The sequence below is a fragment of the Athene cunicularia genome, assembly GCF_003259725.1.
Source record: "Athene cunicularia isolate RWA chromosome 5 unlocalized genomic scaffold, athCun1 chr5_part1, whole genome shotgun sequence".
NCBI lineage: Eukaryota > Metazoa > Chordata > Aves > Strigiformes > Strigidae > Athene > Athene cunicularia.
The window spans coordinates 29112095-29127653 of NW_020799101.1; the positions used below are offsets into that span (position 1 = coordinate 29112095).

The following is a 15559-nucleotide window of genomic DNA, read 5'->3' on the forward strand; positions in this document are numbered from 1 at the left end:
CTCCCCTCCCCTCCTCTCCCCTCCCCTCCCCTCTCCTCTCCTCCTCTCATTGTCACTTTAGCCATTTCCATGCAGATACATGTAAACCCTCTCTATTGCCATTGTAACAAGATCACTGTTCTGCAGGAAAGCTCCTGTTCTTTACACACCCACTAGCATGACCCTAATCTGCAGATACTACCTAACCCATCTCAGTTTAGCTATTTCCTACACAAAGCCACCTCTCAAATCTTTCCCCCCACTATATAAACAATTATCCATCTACAATAACTCTTATTCTTCCTATGGATACTCTTTTTCCTAGGTCAAACTTCCACAACAGCTAATGGATAGATACCATAATTTTCCCAGTTATGCAATTGGCCCCTTCTCTGCAGAGATCTCAGTCTCTAGCTAGGTCATCCTACTGTGGAATTCCTGTCCACAGGTTTTTATGTCCACAGCTTTTATGCAGTAGGGAAATGTTCTATCAATTATGTTTTCAAATAGCAGAAAGGCATTTCCATTGTGTTCAATACAATACCTCAGACTGGTTCAACTGGAAGTTTTCCATCTGAATTCAGCCCACACTAGTTTCTATAATGGCTGAATACATAGTATTGTATTTGTTTCTCTCCAGTCCTTTGGCCCCTTAAGCCACTGTTGAGCCTCTAAGGTCTGGGATGTCCATACGGGCCCATAGATGGTAGGGAACACTAGTAGATTACCATTCCCAGGAATAAGCATGTAATTACGAGTGCAAACAAGTGCATTTAAGAGCTTTACACATGTGGTATTTAGAGTTACAAACTGGATTTTTTCATGAGGCTTAAAGCTTTATATCCCCTATCCTCAATAAAATCAAATATCTGTTGATGTCTTACTGTCTTACATCCCCCACAAAATTCCAACCTTAAGTCTTGCTCACATTCAACTGTGGCTGCAAAATTAGAAGCTGTTTTTGAACATGTAGCCCCCAGTGCACATTTATATACATATACATATACACACCAATTCTGAACAAATTATTTTTATGGTTGGCACTAGCTGCACTGGCGTGTTTGAGAATCTGACAGATTTCTGCATATGTAATCAAGATCTCAGTAATCCTACATAATTAGCCCACATCAACTTTTCTAAAACAGTCATCTTTCCGTATAATAAGAGGGGATGTTTACAAGGCTCATTTATCTTTACAGTCGGTAATTTAATAAAACTGTGTTTCCAAGACCTCAACGCTGAGTTAACAATTGGAAAAGGAAGTTCTGGAGATACAGAATTTATGAAAATCTTGGTCAATGACTTTCCTTGCATAGGAAACTGCAGGCAAAAGTTCTACTGTATTTGCTGGTTATGAGAAAATTTCTTTCAGAATTAGGATGCACCCAATGAGCACTAGTTGACTCCTTTGACCTGCTTTTACCCCATGCTATTATGAACTCACAGGTGTGTTCTTATGTTCATTTAGGGGAGCTAGCAGTTGGAAGATACGGTTTTCAAAAGACCTTCAAGAAAAAGTCTTAAACCAGAACTACAAGTTTTCTTGCTTGTGAAAAAGGGAGGGTGGTAAGATTTCATTTTAGCATAGTCTAGTGATTAATTTGTCCAAGACTGTGCTCAAACTATTAAGAAAGAGTGCTTTTATATATACATACTTACATATATATGTGTGTGTGTGTGCGTGTGTGTGGTATGCGTATTTACATTTATTAAAAAACAGACTTGAGAAGACCACGTAAAGGAAAAACAGTTAAAGCTTTCTACAAGTACAAAACTGGGATGTTTGAACTGGTGAACTGTAAGGGAATGGCTTCACACTAATAATTCCTAGTCACTAAAAGTGAATATAGAGAATGCTGATAGAGAATTGTCTTGCAGAGTTATTAATACATTATAATGATGCTTCCTTGGCAAAAGATACCAAGCCATTGGAGGAGAAAAACCTGAAGCAGAAGATCACATTACATTTTTAAAAATCAAAATAATGGATTGCTATTAGACAATTTTAGGTAGTCCTATGAACAAACCATGATTTGAATAAATTATCCAGAACTCATTATTTTTTGTATTCATACATGAAAAAAAAAAATACAGAGAGAGAGTTTTCCCCCGCCTCTTTGCCTAGGAAGAAAAATCCTGGTTAACTAGAAGTAAGAAAAAGTATATCATGTAAAAAAAAAATACAGATCAGTGAGAATAAAACAACAAAAAGAATAGTTCCCTACCCATTACTTCCCACTGTGTGAACTTTTGACATATCAGCAAACTCTTCCTTTCGCTTGCTACTACTGTTGTACTGCTCACTGTACAGCTTTAAGGACATCTGTTCAACAGCATCTCTTTGTGCTTCCAGATAGCATAGCTGAACCTCAGCCTAGAAAAAGAAAACAAAGAGAAAAAAAACACAACAGAACTTTTTTTTTTTTTTTTTTTTTTTTTTTAAAAAAAAACCAACAGAAAGAATGCATTTTAAACAAATACTTTTGGACTGCAACCATTTTAACCAAATGACTCACACCATCATTTTTCTCCTTGCATGACAGACAAAAAGGCCGAACCATTAAGTCAGAGAAAAGTACGGTGTATTCCCAAATGCTAGAACTGAACTATTTAGGTTTCTATCAAAGAATGTGCTATATATTCCATGAGATGTATATCCAATCAAATGCTGCGTAAAAATCTCTGGACATGAATAAAAAGGATATTAGAAATCATGCACTAGGACAGAACAGGTAGATACATAAAATTATATTTCTTACTGGCATCAAGACTGATATTATTAACACGTTGCCTGTGCTTCATAATTAATGAAAGCCATATTGCTGGAGGTATTTTTGTTTTACATAGTAAGTATAAACAAAAGCAAACAATTGGCATTATTCGCATTCTGCTTTCCCATATCTGGCATCCACTGATTACTCAGCAATTTTAATTGCAAGGAAAAAAGGCAATAAGTGAGATGTGCTGTTTTCCATCAGATTCTGTGCCTGGCCAGAAGAATGTTGAATAATATTTGGCATCATAACTTATTGAATAGACAGTTTATTTATTGCAGCTGTGGTGATCAGTTTGATTCTGAGGCTCAGAGAACCAGATGATAAAAGGATGAAATCTGCTCTTTGTCACACTTGCCCCTAGGAACAGGACAAAGAACAGAGGGTAGAGCAGGTTCAAAAGTGCTTTGGGACCAATATGCTATTGTTTTCTTTTAATATGCTTCACTGCAAGAAAAACGCATTACAAATTCTGATAATGTTTCAAAAACTGCTACTTCTGTGTTACTACATACTCTTACTTCCATTAGTAGGGGAGCTCCTGCTTAACTATTTGGTGCTATGGCAAGGAAATGCAACAAGAATAGAGGAAATGTTGTATAAGGACCCTCTTGCATTTTCTACTGCGGGAGGTAGGAAGGTGAAGTTTGCTTGGCTGCTGACAGCATGATAGAATTACCAGTCTATGGAACAACAGCAGATGGAAAAAGAAAGCAGTGAAAGGGCTAGAGAGAAGGGAAATCTGCAACATACAGGAAAAATGCAAGCAAGCGAAGGGAAACAGGCACTGAAGGATGTCAGTAGGGAAAGTCTGAAGGAAAGTTGGAATGTCTTTATAAGCATGTGGTAACGATACATATATTTGCTTATGTCTTGCCTTGGTGCAATTTTTGCTGAGTAATAATGTAGCTGATTTGGAAATTCTATTTCCTTTTAAAATTTCTCTTTCAAACTTTCACATTTAGAGCATTCTCTCTCGGTTGGTTCTTGCAGTGAGATTTGCTATGTTTGGCAGTAAAATGCAATACATTTCTGAGAAATTAAAAAAACCCCAACAAAAATTACTAGCAGTTTTCCAAGGAGATAGAAGATAAAAATTCCAAATAAACCAAGCAAGACTTTCAGGGTGTACATAAATAAAATAAAAGGCTTTCATATGTAGTCTAAAATAGTGGGAAAAGAAACCACACAGGGTTACCAATGAAGAAGCTAGTTGGCACTGTCCACTGTGAGAGTAAAACATTAAGGTTTGAGAAACCTATAAAGCATGCTTTTTCAGAAACTGTAATTAAAACTGCTGTTTATATAACTCAGACATTACCAAAAGCAGCACATAAATAAAACATCATCACCTTCCCAGACAACATCACCTTCCTGTTCCCCTTCTAACCCCAAGTGCATTTTCATTTAAGTTGATAAACAATCCCCTTCCATAGTTCCTGATCAAATTTCATTTTTGGAAGGATTCTTAACCAGTAAGGATAGTCTTCCAGCTGAGTATTTTGTATTGTCCAAACAAGACTATGAATTTGTTCTTTACTTTCTTTACCAGAAAGCAGTTATTCACTGCTTGTTTTTATTTTAGTTATTGTTGATATGACACTCTCAGTCTAAAGCCCTTTTATGAGTGACCAGACTTTCCTAAACTATGGCATTATCAATTAAAATCTTCTGTGATTGTTTTCAGCCTAGAGGTGAAATCTTGTGGAAAACTTTTAAGTAAATAATTTCCCTGAATTTTCAGGATGGGTTTAGAAATCAAGGTAGGAAATTGATTTTTTTTTTCCCTATGGGTTTCAAGTGTTTTTTTGGGTGGGTTTTTGAGGAGTTTTTTGGTTGGTGTTGAAATTATGTATACAACCCCCTCTTTCCCCACCCCCAGTACTCCGAAAGGAGGGAATTCACATGTAGTCTAAACTCTGGAATCTCACATACATGAATTAAAACTCAGCTCTGAACTACATGAACACACGCTATTCTCAAATAGCACAACTATCCCAATACTTGAGATACACATTTTTTTGGCATTTTCTAATTCGCCTCCCTATAATTTCCTCTATATTTTAAAATAATAAATTGGAAAAATAAAGAAAGAAGCTTTTCACAGATCTTTCATTCTCTATTCATTTGCAAAAATATTTGTAAATAGGCAAATCATTAATGAAAATGAAAAGCGGGGGGAGAAAAAGGAGGATGAAATAGAGTAGTGGTGGAAAGGAAAACCAGGATGGAAAGGGTAAGTAAATATAGGAGAGGGATGAATGAGAATCCACTATTTCTTCCTCACAGCTATAAGACCCTCTTGTACTGAGGATTATGAAGTCCATCAACATCATACTTGATGAATCCTGAATACAAGCAATTGTGTCCCAGTTCTTGTATCTCAGAACTATGATCCCTCTACAAATCAACTATTTTTTTTAACCCCAATTTCTGTCTTCAACGATTGCAAATACTCATAGCATTTCAAACTCAGGCAGCATAGAGTTTCAGATGGATCTTTCTGATTTCTTTTCTGTATGAATTCAATCTCTCTTACTGTTTCACTTCAGCATTTTTTTTTTTTTTTTTGTCCCTGTTCTACTGATATCAACAGCAAATCCAAACAGGCTTTGAAGACCTCGAGTAGTTATTGATTAGTTTAAGTCTCAAAAACCTACATCTGCAGAAGCTGAACTAACAGGCACACGGCACAATCTAGAAAGTAAGTACATAGCACAGATATGCAATAGATCTACTGCAGTTTATTTTCAACTTAAAATCTTTAGTGATAATGAAGGACTAGTTTTGCAATATTCTGTCAGAATAAAGTAGTAACTTTATTAATGGCTAATCAAATATAGAAAAGCCACTTGCTTCACCTTTAGTGTATTTTAAGTGTGTATTTTCATATTGCCCTACGTGTTCTTTCTTGTTACTTAACACAACTATAAGAAATTTATCGATCACAAACACTCCTGTATGGACATGGATATCTAGGAAAACCTGAGGATGTCTACTGAGATATGCATAATATCAAATATATGTAATAGAAATTGAGTGGGGCAATCATTCGTTTACTCTTAGTACCCCGTCTTAGAAGTGGAGTTCAGTTTCTTTTTTTTTTAAGAGGATGCAGCAAGTCAGAATCCATGAGAAACTGAACATGGAAGATAAGTGCCAAGGAATGACACTCAGCAGTTGTTTTTCATATCATGGTCCTCTTCAAAGTGACCATTTTTGCAGCAAAAAACACAATAAAGATGCTGGTGATGGTCTGGTTACGCACTTGTACAGGTTCTCTAACAGTCACTGTCCTATCAGTTTAAAATATTCTGTTGTAAATTAAACTGAGATATTCCCAATAAACAAATGACAAAATGATCTCATTTTCTTGAGCTTGGTGGATCCAGTCTCTGAACAAGCCTATGAAAAAACAGTAGTCTCTGGGGAAAAACTGTGAAAAAATTCTATACTACTGCCAAATACACAATTCTAGTGATAGATTAATAATGGTAAATATTTTCAAGGCTATTGTCAGAAAGCTCATTTTCTAAAAAAGCAAAACCTTATAAATAAACCAAGGGAGCCTGGGGTGCAGAATCCGTTCCTTCAGATTGGCTTTGCATGACAACATAGAATGTCCTTTACTATACAGAACACTATAGAAACACAAAGGGGTAATCAGCAACAATACAAATCAATGAAAATACATTGTATTTCTTGTTAGACCTACATGTTAGAATGACCTTATTCTGAAGTGGAGAAAGACAAGACAAGGGATAATGGCTGTTACTGTGAGAGGAAGGAGATTGAAAGGTTATATTGGATACAGGGTGTCAAATGAGAGACTCAGAATTTACACCAATGTAAATTGGAGATGAGAACTCAGAGCTCGTGTTCTGCTGCAAAAAATTTTTATATTGGAATATACTAGAATAAATATCATTGATTTGGTGTTGAAATTATTTTCAGACACTGTTTCCTAGGGAGCACGAATCTTTTGTTATGAAATATGTTACTGTAAGCAAACTATTCTGTTTTAAATATACAAATTTTAACACAGTCAGTTGAATTATGAAAGTATCCTATCTTGCATTATCCTTTCTCTACAGTGCTGTAGAAAAGCTATAGCACTGCCACACTAGACTGTAATTATTATAGAATTACATATGAAATCCAGACATAGTTCAGTTCCTCTGCCATTAGCTGAATTTAAGATGGACAAAAACATTGTCTTAAATTAAGGCACAAGTTCCAGTTTCCACCAAACAAGGAGGTGGTCCGATAGCATTGTGCAGCATGTAGGCTTAGAAGGCTCACCTATATGTACATTTTATAGAAGTGCATACTCAGTTGCACCATTCTAAAATAATTCACATTCCAGCTTGGTATTCTTTATATCTTTGTAACTGGTGAATTTCTTGAGAGATAAAATTGGGAGTAATTCCTTACCAGAAGTAAGTTGATCACAGTAGCTTTTATGTGGTCATACCTGTGCCCTCAAGCATTTTTTGTTGTTTTCTGTCACAATATTCTGTCTATTTCTCCATATTATAAAGTTGTGGAGAAGGCTTTATTACAGGACATGAAGCAGATCCTGGTTCTGTCACAGATGCAGCTATTGAATAAAATTATGTTGAGGACTACACAGCTCAAAATATCTTCCATGGAGATGTAGCTTACAGAAGGAGTTCTTTGGCAGGCAAGAGTTTGACCAAAGACTTTATACAGACAGACTTGATCATCCACGACTCCATCCCCACAGCCAGCCAACAGGTCTTCTGTTGCTGAAAACACTTAGAAGTCACCCCAGAATTTTAAATGGCATTGTATAACAGAATCTCAGAATCATAAAATCACGTAGGTGGGAAAAGACCTTCAAGATCGTCGAGGCCACCACTTGGCAGTGTTAGGCTGCTTGGACTTCAAGCGACTTCCTGGAACTATTGCTTCTACCCTATGTGTAGGCATTTGGTTTTGTAGTTGAAGCAGGATGGTAACTCTTATTTTCTGGGGGTTTTGTCTTTTCTCTTTTTCCCCCTCTCCCTCTGCATGAATAAAATAGGGATCTTACTGCAGTTGACTTCTTTCATAGTCTGTTACCCTTACTGCTTCTGTCTCCCCTGCCTCTTCTATCCTCCATCTTGCACATCCTCTTCAGGACTAAATCAGATTAAAAAATAATCCTACATCATAAAATATGTTTAGTGAGAGCTGAACATTTGATAGTCCTATTACAAAGGACATGCTGTGTTTTGATCATACAGGAAATTAATTCTGTTAATCAGGGCATGCTTGTTACCAGTTAAAATTGTAGCAAAGTGTTTTCATCATCATAAATCTCAGAAATGCTTTTATATTGGTAATAACTTTATCACTTTGTCTTTCAGTGTACTAAAGCCATCACAACAATATGAAACTTCCACACAGAATGAGCAAGATTACAACGCAACAACATTCTTACTTATCAAGGTACTTAAACTTATCGTAGAGCTTAAGTAACAGCAGTAACATCACCGTGAATTTTAAGCCTGTCCACAGGAGACATAAAATGAAATTTTAGATAGAGTAGGGCTGTGTTATAGCAAGCAGAACTTCAGGCAGTTCCCAGAGCCATCTGAAATAACAGAGGAAAAAAGAGGAAAAAAAGCGCCAATAAATAACAGCAATAACATTTTGCAGGGTTTCCCTTGGCTTTCAGAAATACATAAGGGTTTTTGCTGGTTTGCCATAAAGATTAGGAACATGACCTGTGACTTCAGGACCGTGGAGTGCAAATGCAATCAGTAGTGTGGTCTCAGCGGCATTGTCTGACCAAATCCATGGAGGTGTCCTGATCATGCTGTTAATTTAAAATCTGGACCTCGTGTGTCTAATTCCTAACTGTTCTCCTGCCTTTGGTTCTGTTCGGTGCAACATTAAATACAACAGAAGAGCATGGCATGCCCTGTGCATCAAACAGATCTCAGCTATGTGCCCAGAGAAGTTCCCTATATCACAAATATCAAAAAGCATTGAAGAAAAGTATGAAAGGATTAACCTCTCCAGAGACTTCCAAGACTGTGAATAGTTTCTGACAATAGCATCCCAAAATTGCAAGGTGAAAAAAAGTCCTTGTAAGAATGAGTATTGAACAATGGCCAATATCTTTTTTGCTCTTCTTGTCTTGCAAGTCTACATCTCCAGGCTGCAGAACAAGAGAGTGACAGGCAGGACACATAAGAAGGGTTTGTAATAATCAGGAGCCAGGTGGGGAACAGGCTTGCTCTGACAACAGAAAGGGCTGGGAGGACAGAACAGTGCTTGCTAAAACCAGGCAGAATACACAAATTAACAAGGATGCAGATCCAGCCAAACCCACCAACATATCAGTTAGAGAGCATTTCATCAAAACTGGTGCACACCTTCCAGCTCCTCCAGTGACACCTCTTTGCATGCCACAAGAACTGTAAGCCCAAACAGTCCCATTCTTACAAACCCAGAAGAAGCTGTCCTATTAAAGCAGCAATTCATCAACAGAACCTTTTGTCTTGGTTTCTTTCCTGTCTGGCAGAGAAAACGTTTTGTTATAGGAGGTCAGACAGAGATATGTTGTACTCTAACACAAGGGTGAATACTTTCTGGGCCAGCCTCAAGATCCCCCAGTAGTCAAGAAGAAGAAAGACTAGTCAGACACAGAAAGTCTTTACTCAATGTGCTAAAATTGTAAACCTAATCTTACTTAATTAAAACCTTCAACTATTTGCACAGTTCTGATTGTTCCTACCATTCCCTCTGTTTGCACTTTTAGAGCAATGAAGTGGCTTAAAAAGAGATTGTTAAAGTCTGCTGTTCATCCAAAGCACTGACACTTCCAAAAGTCCACTCCTCTCAAAGTACCAAACCATGTAGGTGAAGCACCTAACTTGATCTGTAGGGCTGGGCATTCACAACGGCCATGCCCTTAAGGTTAAAGGTACCAATGTTCAGAATTCAGGACAGCACATATATGCAAGAGAAATTCCAGACTGATGGTGCACATTCCTCGCCCCCATCTCTGCTGCAGATTGACACGTACATTTCTATTTAAAAATAACGAGGGAAGGTAGATCTTGCAAAACCAATATCTCCTAGGGAAAACTACCCAAAACATCCCAGGAAGGCATGACTGAGCTAGTATAGAAATGTTATGGCCTTTTCCTTGGAAATTTTGCTCAGAGATGTACTTTGTGCATATTTTTTGAGAAATCTCTTTTCTCACCATTGGCAGCTGTACTGCCTTACAGTGAAGCGAAACCTGATGACTTATTTGTAGAAAGTGGCTTCCAAGTTCTTTGAATTTATTCTATTGAAAAATCTCACTTGGAAGTAAATATAAAGTAATTATTTACTTCTTTAAACTTGCAAGGTATGAAGTTACTTTGGTAATACACGTTGACTTTTAATTAATTTTACCGTACTGTAATAGTATTCATGTTTTATGTTTTGATTTTTTTTCTTGAACAAAGAATTTTGTAGAATTCCCTTATTTATGCTGTAGAAACTGCTAGTAAGATGATGTCATACTACCAAAAAAATTTTAAAACTTTTAATGTAATACTATATAATTTGTGAGCATGTTACATAATAATTATTTCTAGTGCATAAACAATTTGTTTTGAGTAGCTCCATTTTAAACTTCTATATGCTTGAGAAATGTTTCATATTTATTAACCTAATCATTACAAATATATGTATAACAACTAGTTCCACAATTTCCTGTACATACCAACTCACAAAATTGCAGTTTTGAGCTAAAGTCTCCCTTTAATTCAGTATTTTTTGAGTCAAATATTTTGAGATCCTCAATAGAGTCAAACATTTTCAAGCCCAAATTCTCACTGAATGCTTATTTCACTTGTTCTGAAATTGAAGGAGATTCTTTCCATGCCTAGACAGTCTATTTGTTGTTAAATTACCCCTAGAGATGGGAATGTTTTCTTACAAGTGTTTTGTTTTGTTTTGTTTTGTTTTGAATTAAGATCACTTTTTCTCTTCCTACAGGGAGAAATTATAATTTTCTTTTTTTGCAACAACTTTTTAGATGTTGAACTATTAATGATATAAAATTGTGCAGAAATGAACAGAGGGCTCTGCCTCCACTGCAATATTAAGTGAGAATAGTCAAACTATGAAAGAGAAGAACTACATGTTAATTAATTTATTTAATAGCAGCAGGGAAATGAAGTCTAAGTATTTTTATCTGTACATTATTTTTCCTATCCATATATATGTGAGATATATGTTTTTTGAAGAAAACTAGAAACCAAAAATTTAAAAAATAATCGTGAGGAAATTTAAAAATATATTAGTAAAAATATTAGTAACTGTTATAGCAACAAGAAAACATATAGCTTAATATGTTGATTTGCACAACTGCCTTGCCATGTATAAAAAGCAGGCAGAGACTGCTGCTCCTTTATTTATGATCCTCAGACGAGGAGCCTCCTGAAGCACCTGACACCTACTGAGGTAGAGGGAACTGTGAAAAGATAACTGTTTTAAACATAAAATATTTGTATTGCTGAGAGGTCAGCTTTGCCACTGCTGACTTCATTGCAATTTGCATACTATTAAAGCATTACCCATAATGTTTGTAAAATTTAATTTTAAAGCTATGCTGTTAAAGATGTTTGCTGAATTGTAAGCACCTAGGACATTTGGGAAATTGTTAACACTTTGATAGTTATAGTATTTCTGCCTCACTTTGCTCTTTATTTAACCCCCCCCCCAAACACACACTATTCTCTTCTTCCACTTTATGACACTGAATATCATTTTAATGCAAGCCGAGATACTTAAAAACCCCTAAGTATACTGCAACTGTAAGTAATGGAGAAAACTTCCCCTTTTATTTTCAATGTATTTAAGTTTGTTAAAAATGTCAATATCTTATTTATTTACTTTTTGCTGGGGGCTGAGATCCAATTATACTCTTATAGGCTAGAGGTGATGGATATGATTTTCTACTTCACTCTAATACAGGCTTTCTCATTAAATCTCACAGCTCGGTAATCACAGTCATCACATTTGTGTTTCAGTGCTGTATTCACGCTCACATTCTCTTCCCCTGGATTTCCATTCTCCTTCCCCCACCCTCTCCCCCAAGATCTTTATTTACTCCCTGGCAGAAACTGCAAAATTAAAGATGTATAATGTGCAGATACAATCTTTGCTTCCTTTGCTCTGCCCGACTAGCACTTCCCTCTAAAATACACTTACTTTTGGAAGTAGTGGTATTAACTTGGTTACTATAGTACATGAACTACTGTTCCCCTTTGAAGTACTATAGAAAAGTTGTCCTTAGATGATAATGGAAAGGATGGAGTAAAGCAGGAACAACAAGAATTATTTTACATATTAATAACAATAATTTAGTTATCAAAACAGTACAGAACAAGCATGCCTTTATACTGTTCTTTAAGAAATTTAGCTTCCTAGGGTTCTAATAGTCTTTTCCTATGGTTCAGGAATGCACAGTAGCACTCAGCCCAGTGCCTGTATCCTTATTTCAAAGAGAATCATTCAAACCGACATCCACCCTGTCAAGAATCTTGACTTTGAGCTGCTAATGCAGAATAAAATCAATATAAATTTTGATCATTTGATGAATATTTACTTCTTTCTTTGGAGCCTGGGGATTTAGAATTGAAAACTGCTGAATCAAGTCATTTTATTTTTTTGTGTTTGTGCCAACACCAATTTACTACCCTCCTGAAAGTTCCTGAACAAGATGTCTCATGTGGCATACATGTTGGCTTTTCCTGTCAATCATAACTGTGTGCCAGTAGGGAACCATAAACATTTTCCTTTCATACTCTTAGTTCTCCAAAAGGAATATTTTGATTACTTCCCTGGAAAACGTAAACTTGTCTTATTTAGACATACTGTAGAATGCCTATGTCTATTTTTCTAGGACAGCTGCTGTGCCTAAATTGATGCTATCTATTAAACATTTTCTTTTCAGTATGAGTTGCTTCATACAAAGAAACAGTTTACAATCACTGCAAACAAAGCTTAGTAACACAAACCAGATAAAGATCTATATTGACATTATCACTTCCCTATATATTTTCTGAAAAACTGCATGAAAATTCTGACCAGTATAATTTGCACCAAATGTTTGTGAAAATGAAGATAGCAGGAGGTAAATAGATCCCACAAGTGAGCAATTAAGATGCGACTCTAGTTTGCATTTCATCTTAAAAAGAAATGTACCTTCAATCTTAATAAAATGAGCTTCTAAAAAATGTATATGTAAAGATCCTATGTTTCCATAGTGATTGGGGGAGGGGGGAGGGCAGAGGGAAAAGGAAAAATGATGCTTCTAAATTTGAAAAAGACCTAGATTAGTTTAACAAGAACTGTAAATGCAGGCAATTTTCATCTTGCAAAATTTTTTTATATATGACTCAGTGGCAGACGGGCTTTATCTTAAGGAGCAATTTTGTTGGTCTCCTATAAATTAAATAAAAGTGGCAGCAGCTGTCTTTCAGAAGGCTGATACAGGCTTGTATAGTCATATGATATTATGTAGACAGATGTTTTAAATAAAATAAAATATTTAGATTGCTAGATACCTTGCTAGATACAAAGGCAATTATAGGATGTCTTTGTTAAATTAAATTTCTCATTCTTCAGAGAAGAAAAAAAAGGGAATTGTCCTGGAAACTGTACCAACAGGAAATGATTCTATATCTAAAACAGCTGGAGACTGTAACTAATATAAATTTACTTGAAAATAAAAATGCTGTATGCCTCTAGAGACATGCAGCAACATGCAGTAAAACCAGATGTGATATCAAATTATTTTTAAAAACCTCAGTTTACATATACATATAAAATATTAAGATACAATCCACTCATGTAGAGAGACTGTTCAAGGCTAAGACAAAGTAATAGAACAATTAAAACTCTAAAATATAGCAAAAATAACATCTCTTTTCTAACAATAAAAACTTTTTTTTTTCACAAATGCTGCCTTTTCAGAAACATGTTAGACACCTTACTTTGATAAGGATTCTAATGTGATAACACTTTATTGCATTAGCAAGACAAAATTTAGTGGAAACCTTTTATCTCAGTACTTTAAGGTAGATTTTGATTCACATCTATGTTATGTGTGTCAAAGATCCAAAAATAACTTTAAAAGAAAAGCCAATATCCAGCACTCAAATTCTTCAGATACTGTATTTAGGAAAGCTTTCCACAGTGTAAAAGGGAATTTTGCCAGAATAAAGACTGCACAATTGGGTCTTATATGAACAATAAAAAAATAAACCACACATTCTATCCCATGACTGTCTAATGTGACTCAACCTATCTGCTCTTTCCATTTTTGTTGAAAATACCACAGTATAACAGATTACATTCTATGTACTTGCAGTTGTTTTACTCTTCCCCAAGACCTCCGTTACAAACTCGTCATGACTTCAGGCCCAGACCTGCACAGCTGATTTAGCAAAAGCATCTAAGGTCTTCACTTATTCATAAAGCAACCATTCCGGGAGGAGTACATATGCCAAAACGTCAGAATAAGAACTTTGTAGGTGTGCTTTTCAAATCACCATTGACAAAAATCCATCCGAATTTGCATGACTCTCTTCTTCCTTGTTCCCTAATAAAATGATACTGTAGAATCACTTGTTCAGGATGCTTTTTATGTAATATTATTTTGCAATTTGAACAATGAATTAAACCTTTTTCTCTCCCTCATACCTAACAAAAATACCCCAGCTCAATAAAACCAAACCAAGTATACCCAAAATACTGAAAGTGCTATATTATGTAGTCTGTATAGAGCAAGAGAAGTAAATGGTGTTAAAGATTCCTTTCAGAAAGCTTCAGGTTGGATTGCTTTCATTTTTTCCAATAGCCTTAATTGGCTAAGTGCCTTTGGGCCAACTAATACCCGGAGAGACCTAAACTCAGTAATCTTGTAAATACAATGATTTCAACAGATTTTCATCAAAGACATGACCATTACACAAGATACTACCCGTTTGGTGCTGTATTATTTCTCATTTAGAATGTAGTTAAAATTGCCAAATTAATACAAGATTTATTGTTACAGTAGTCTGTGCTACCAGGAGTCCAACAAACAGCAGACAGTTGGCTATTTTTACTTAAATTTAGATAGATATGTGAATAGATATGAACAAAAGTTTTAATTTCGCAGGGAAAAGGAGCCAGGTCTAAAGCAGACTGAAAATAGCAAAATCACCCTTCTGAAGATGTAGATGTCCAGAGATGACATGTGTGTAACAAATATTCATGTGACTATACAATTGCATAATTTAGTCTTTTTCCTTCAAACAGGAAGGAAACAAATATTAGGAAGTATAACTGAGATGACAGTAACATTTCAGAGTATAATAGGCATACCTACTGCTTCTTTTAAAACCTGACCCAGGAAAATGTGACTTTTCTGCAGCTAAAATAAGATACACTTAAGGAATATGAATTTCAATCACTACAAATAATATGTGTCAAAAGAAAGCTTTAATTAAAAGATGCACATTTTCAGATGCACTTAGTGGCCAAAGGGTACATGTAAAAAACTGTACTGCTAAAGATGTTGAGTATTACGACACGTGGATTCTGGGCATTTAGATTATGATAGACCTTAATCTATTTCAGAGAAAAAAAAAAAAAAAAAAAAAAAAAAAAACATCTATTGACCTGACAACATGATGTGGGACACAGGCTCCTCAGAAGTGAAAATAGCAACAAAAATCATTACACACTGATTATTCTAGACCCAAGAGAGGTCACAAACTGATAACTCGTACACCAAGGGTCATTAC

General features: G+C 35.6%; 1 protein-coding gene across 3 annotated transcripts in view; it reads right to left on the reverse strand.

The window, feature by feature from the left end:
- AKAP6 (A-kinase anchoring protein 6) overlaps nucleotides 1-15559 on the reverse strand; it is a 287672-nt gene that overhangs the window by 88034 nt on the left and 184079 nt on the right. For all 3 annotated transcript variants that reach the window (XM_026849466.1, XM_026849464.1, XM_026849465.1), the window contains one exon: nucleotides 2205-2353. In XM_026849466.1, the coding sequence (XP_026705267.1) occupies nucleotides 2205-2353 (149 nt within the window). The remainder of the gene's footprint in view (nucleotides 1-2204; nucleotides 2354-15559) is intronic.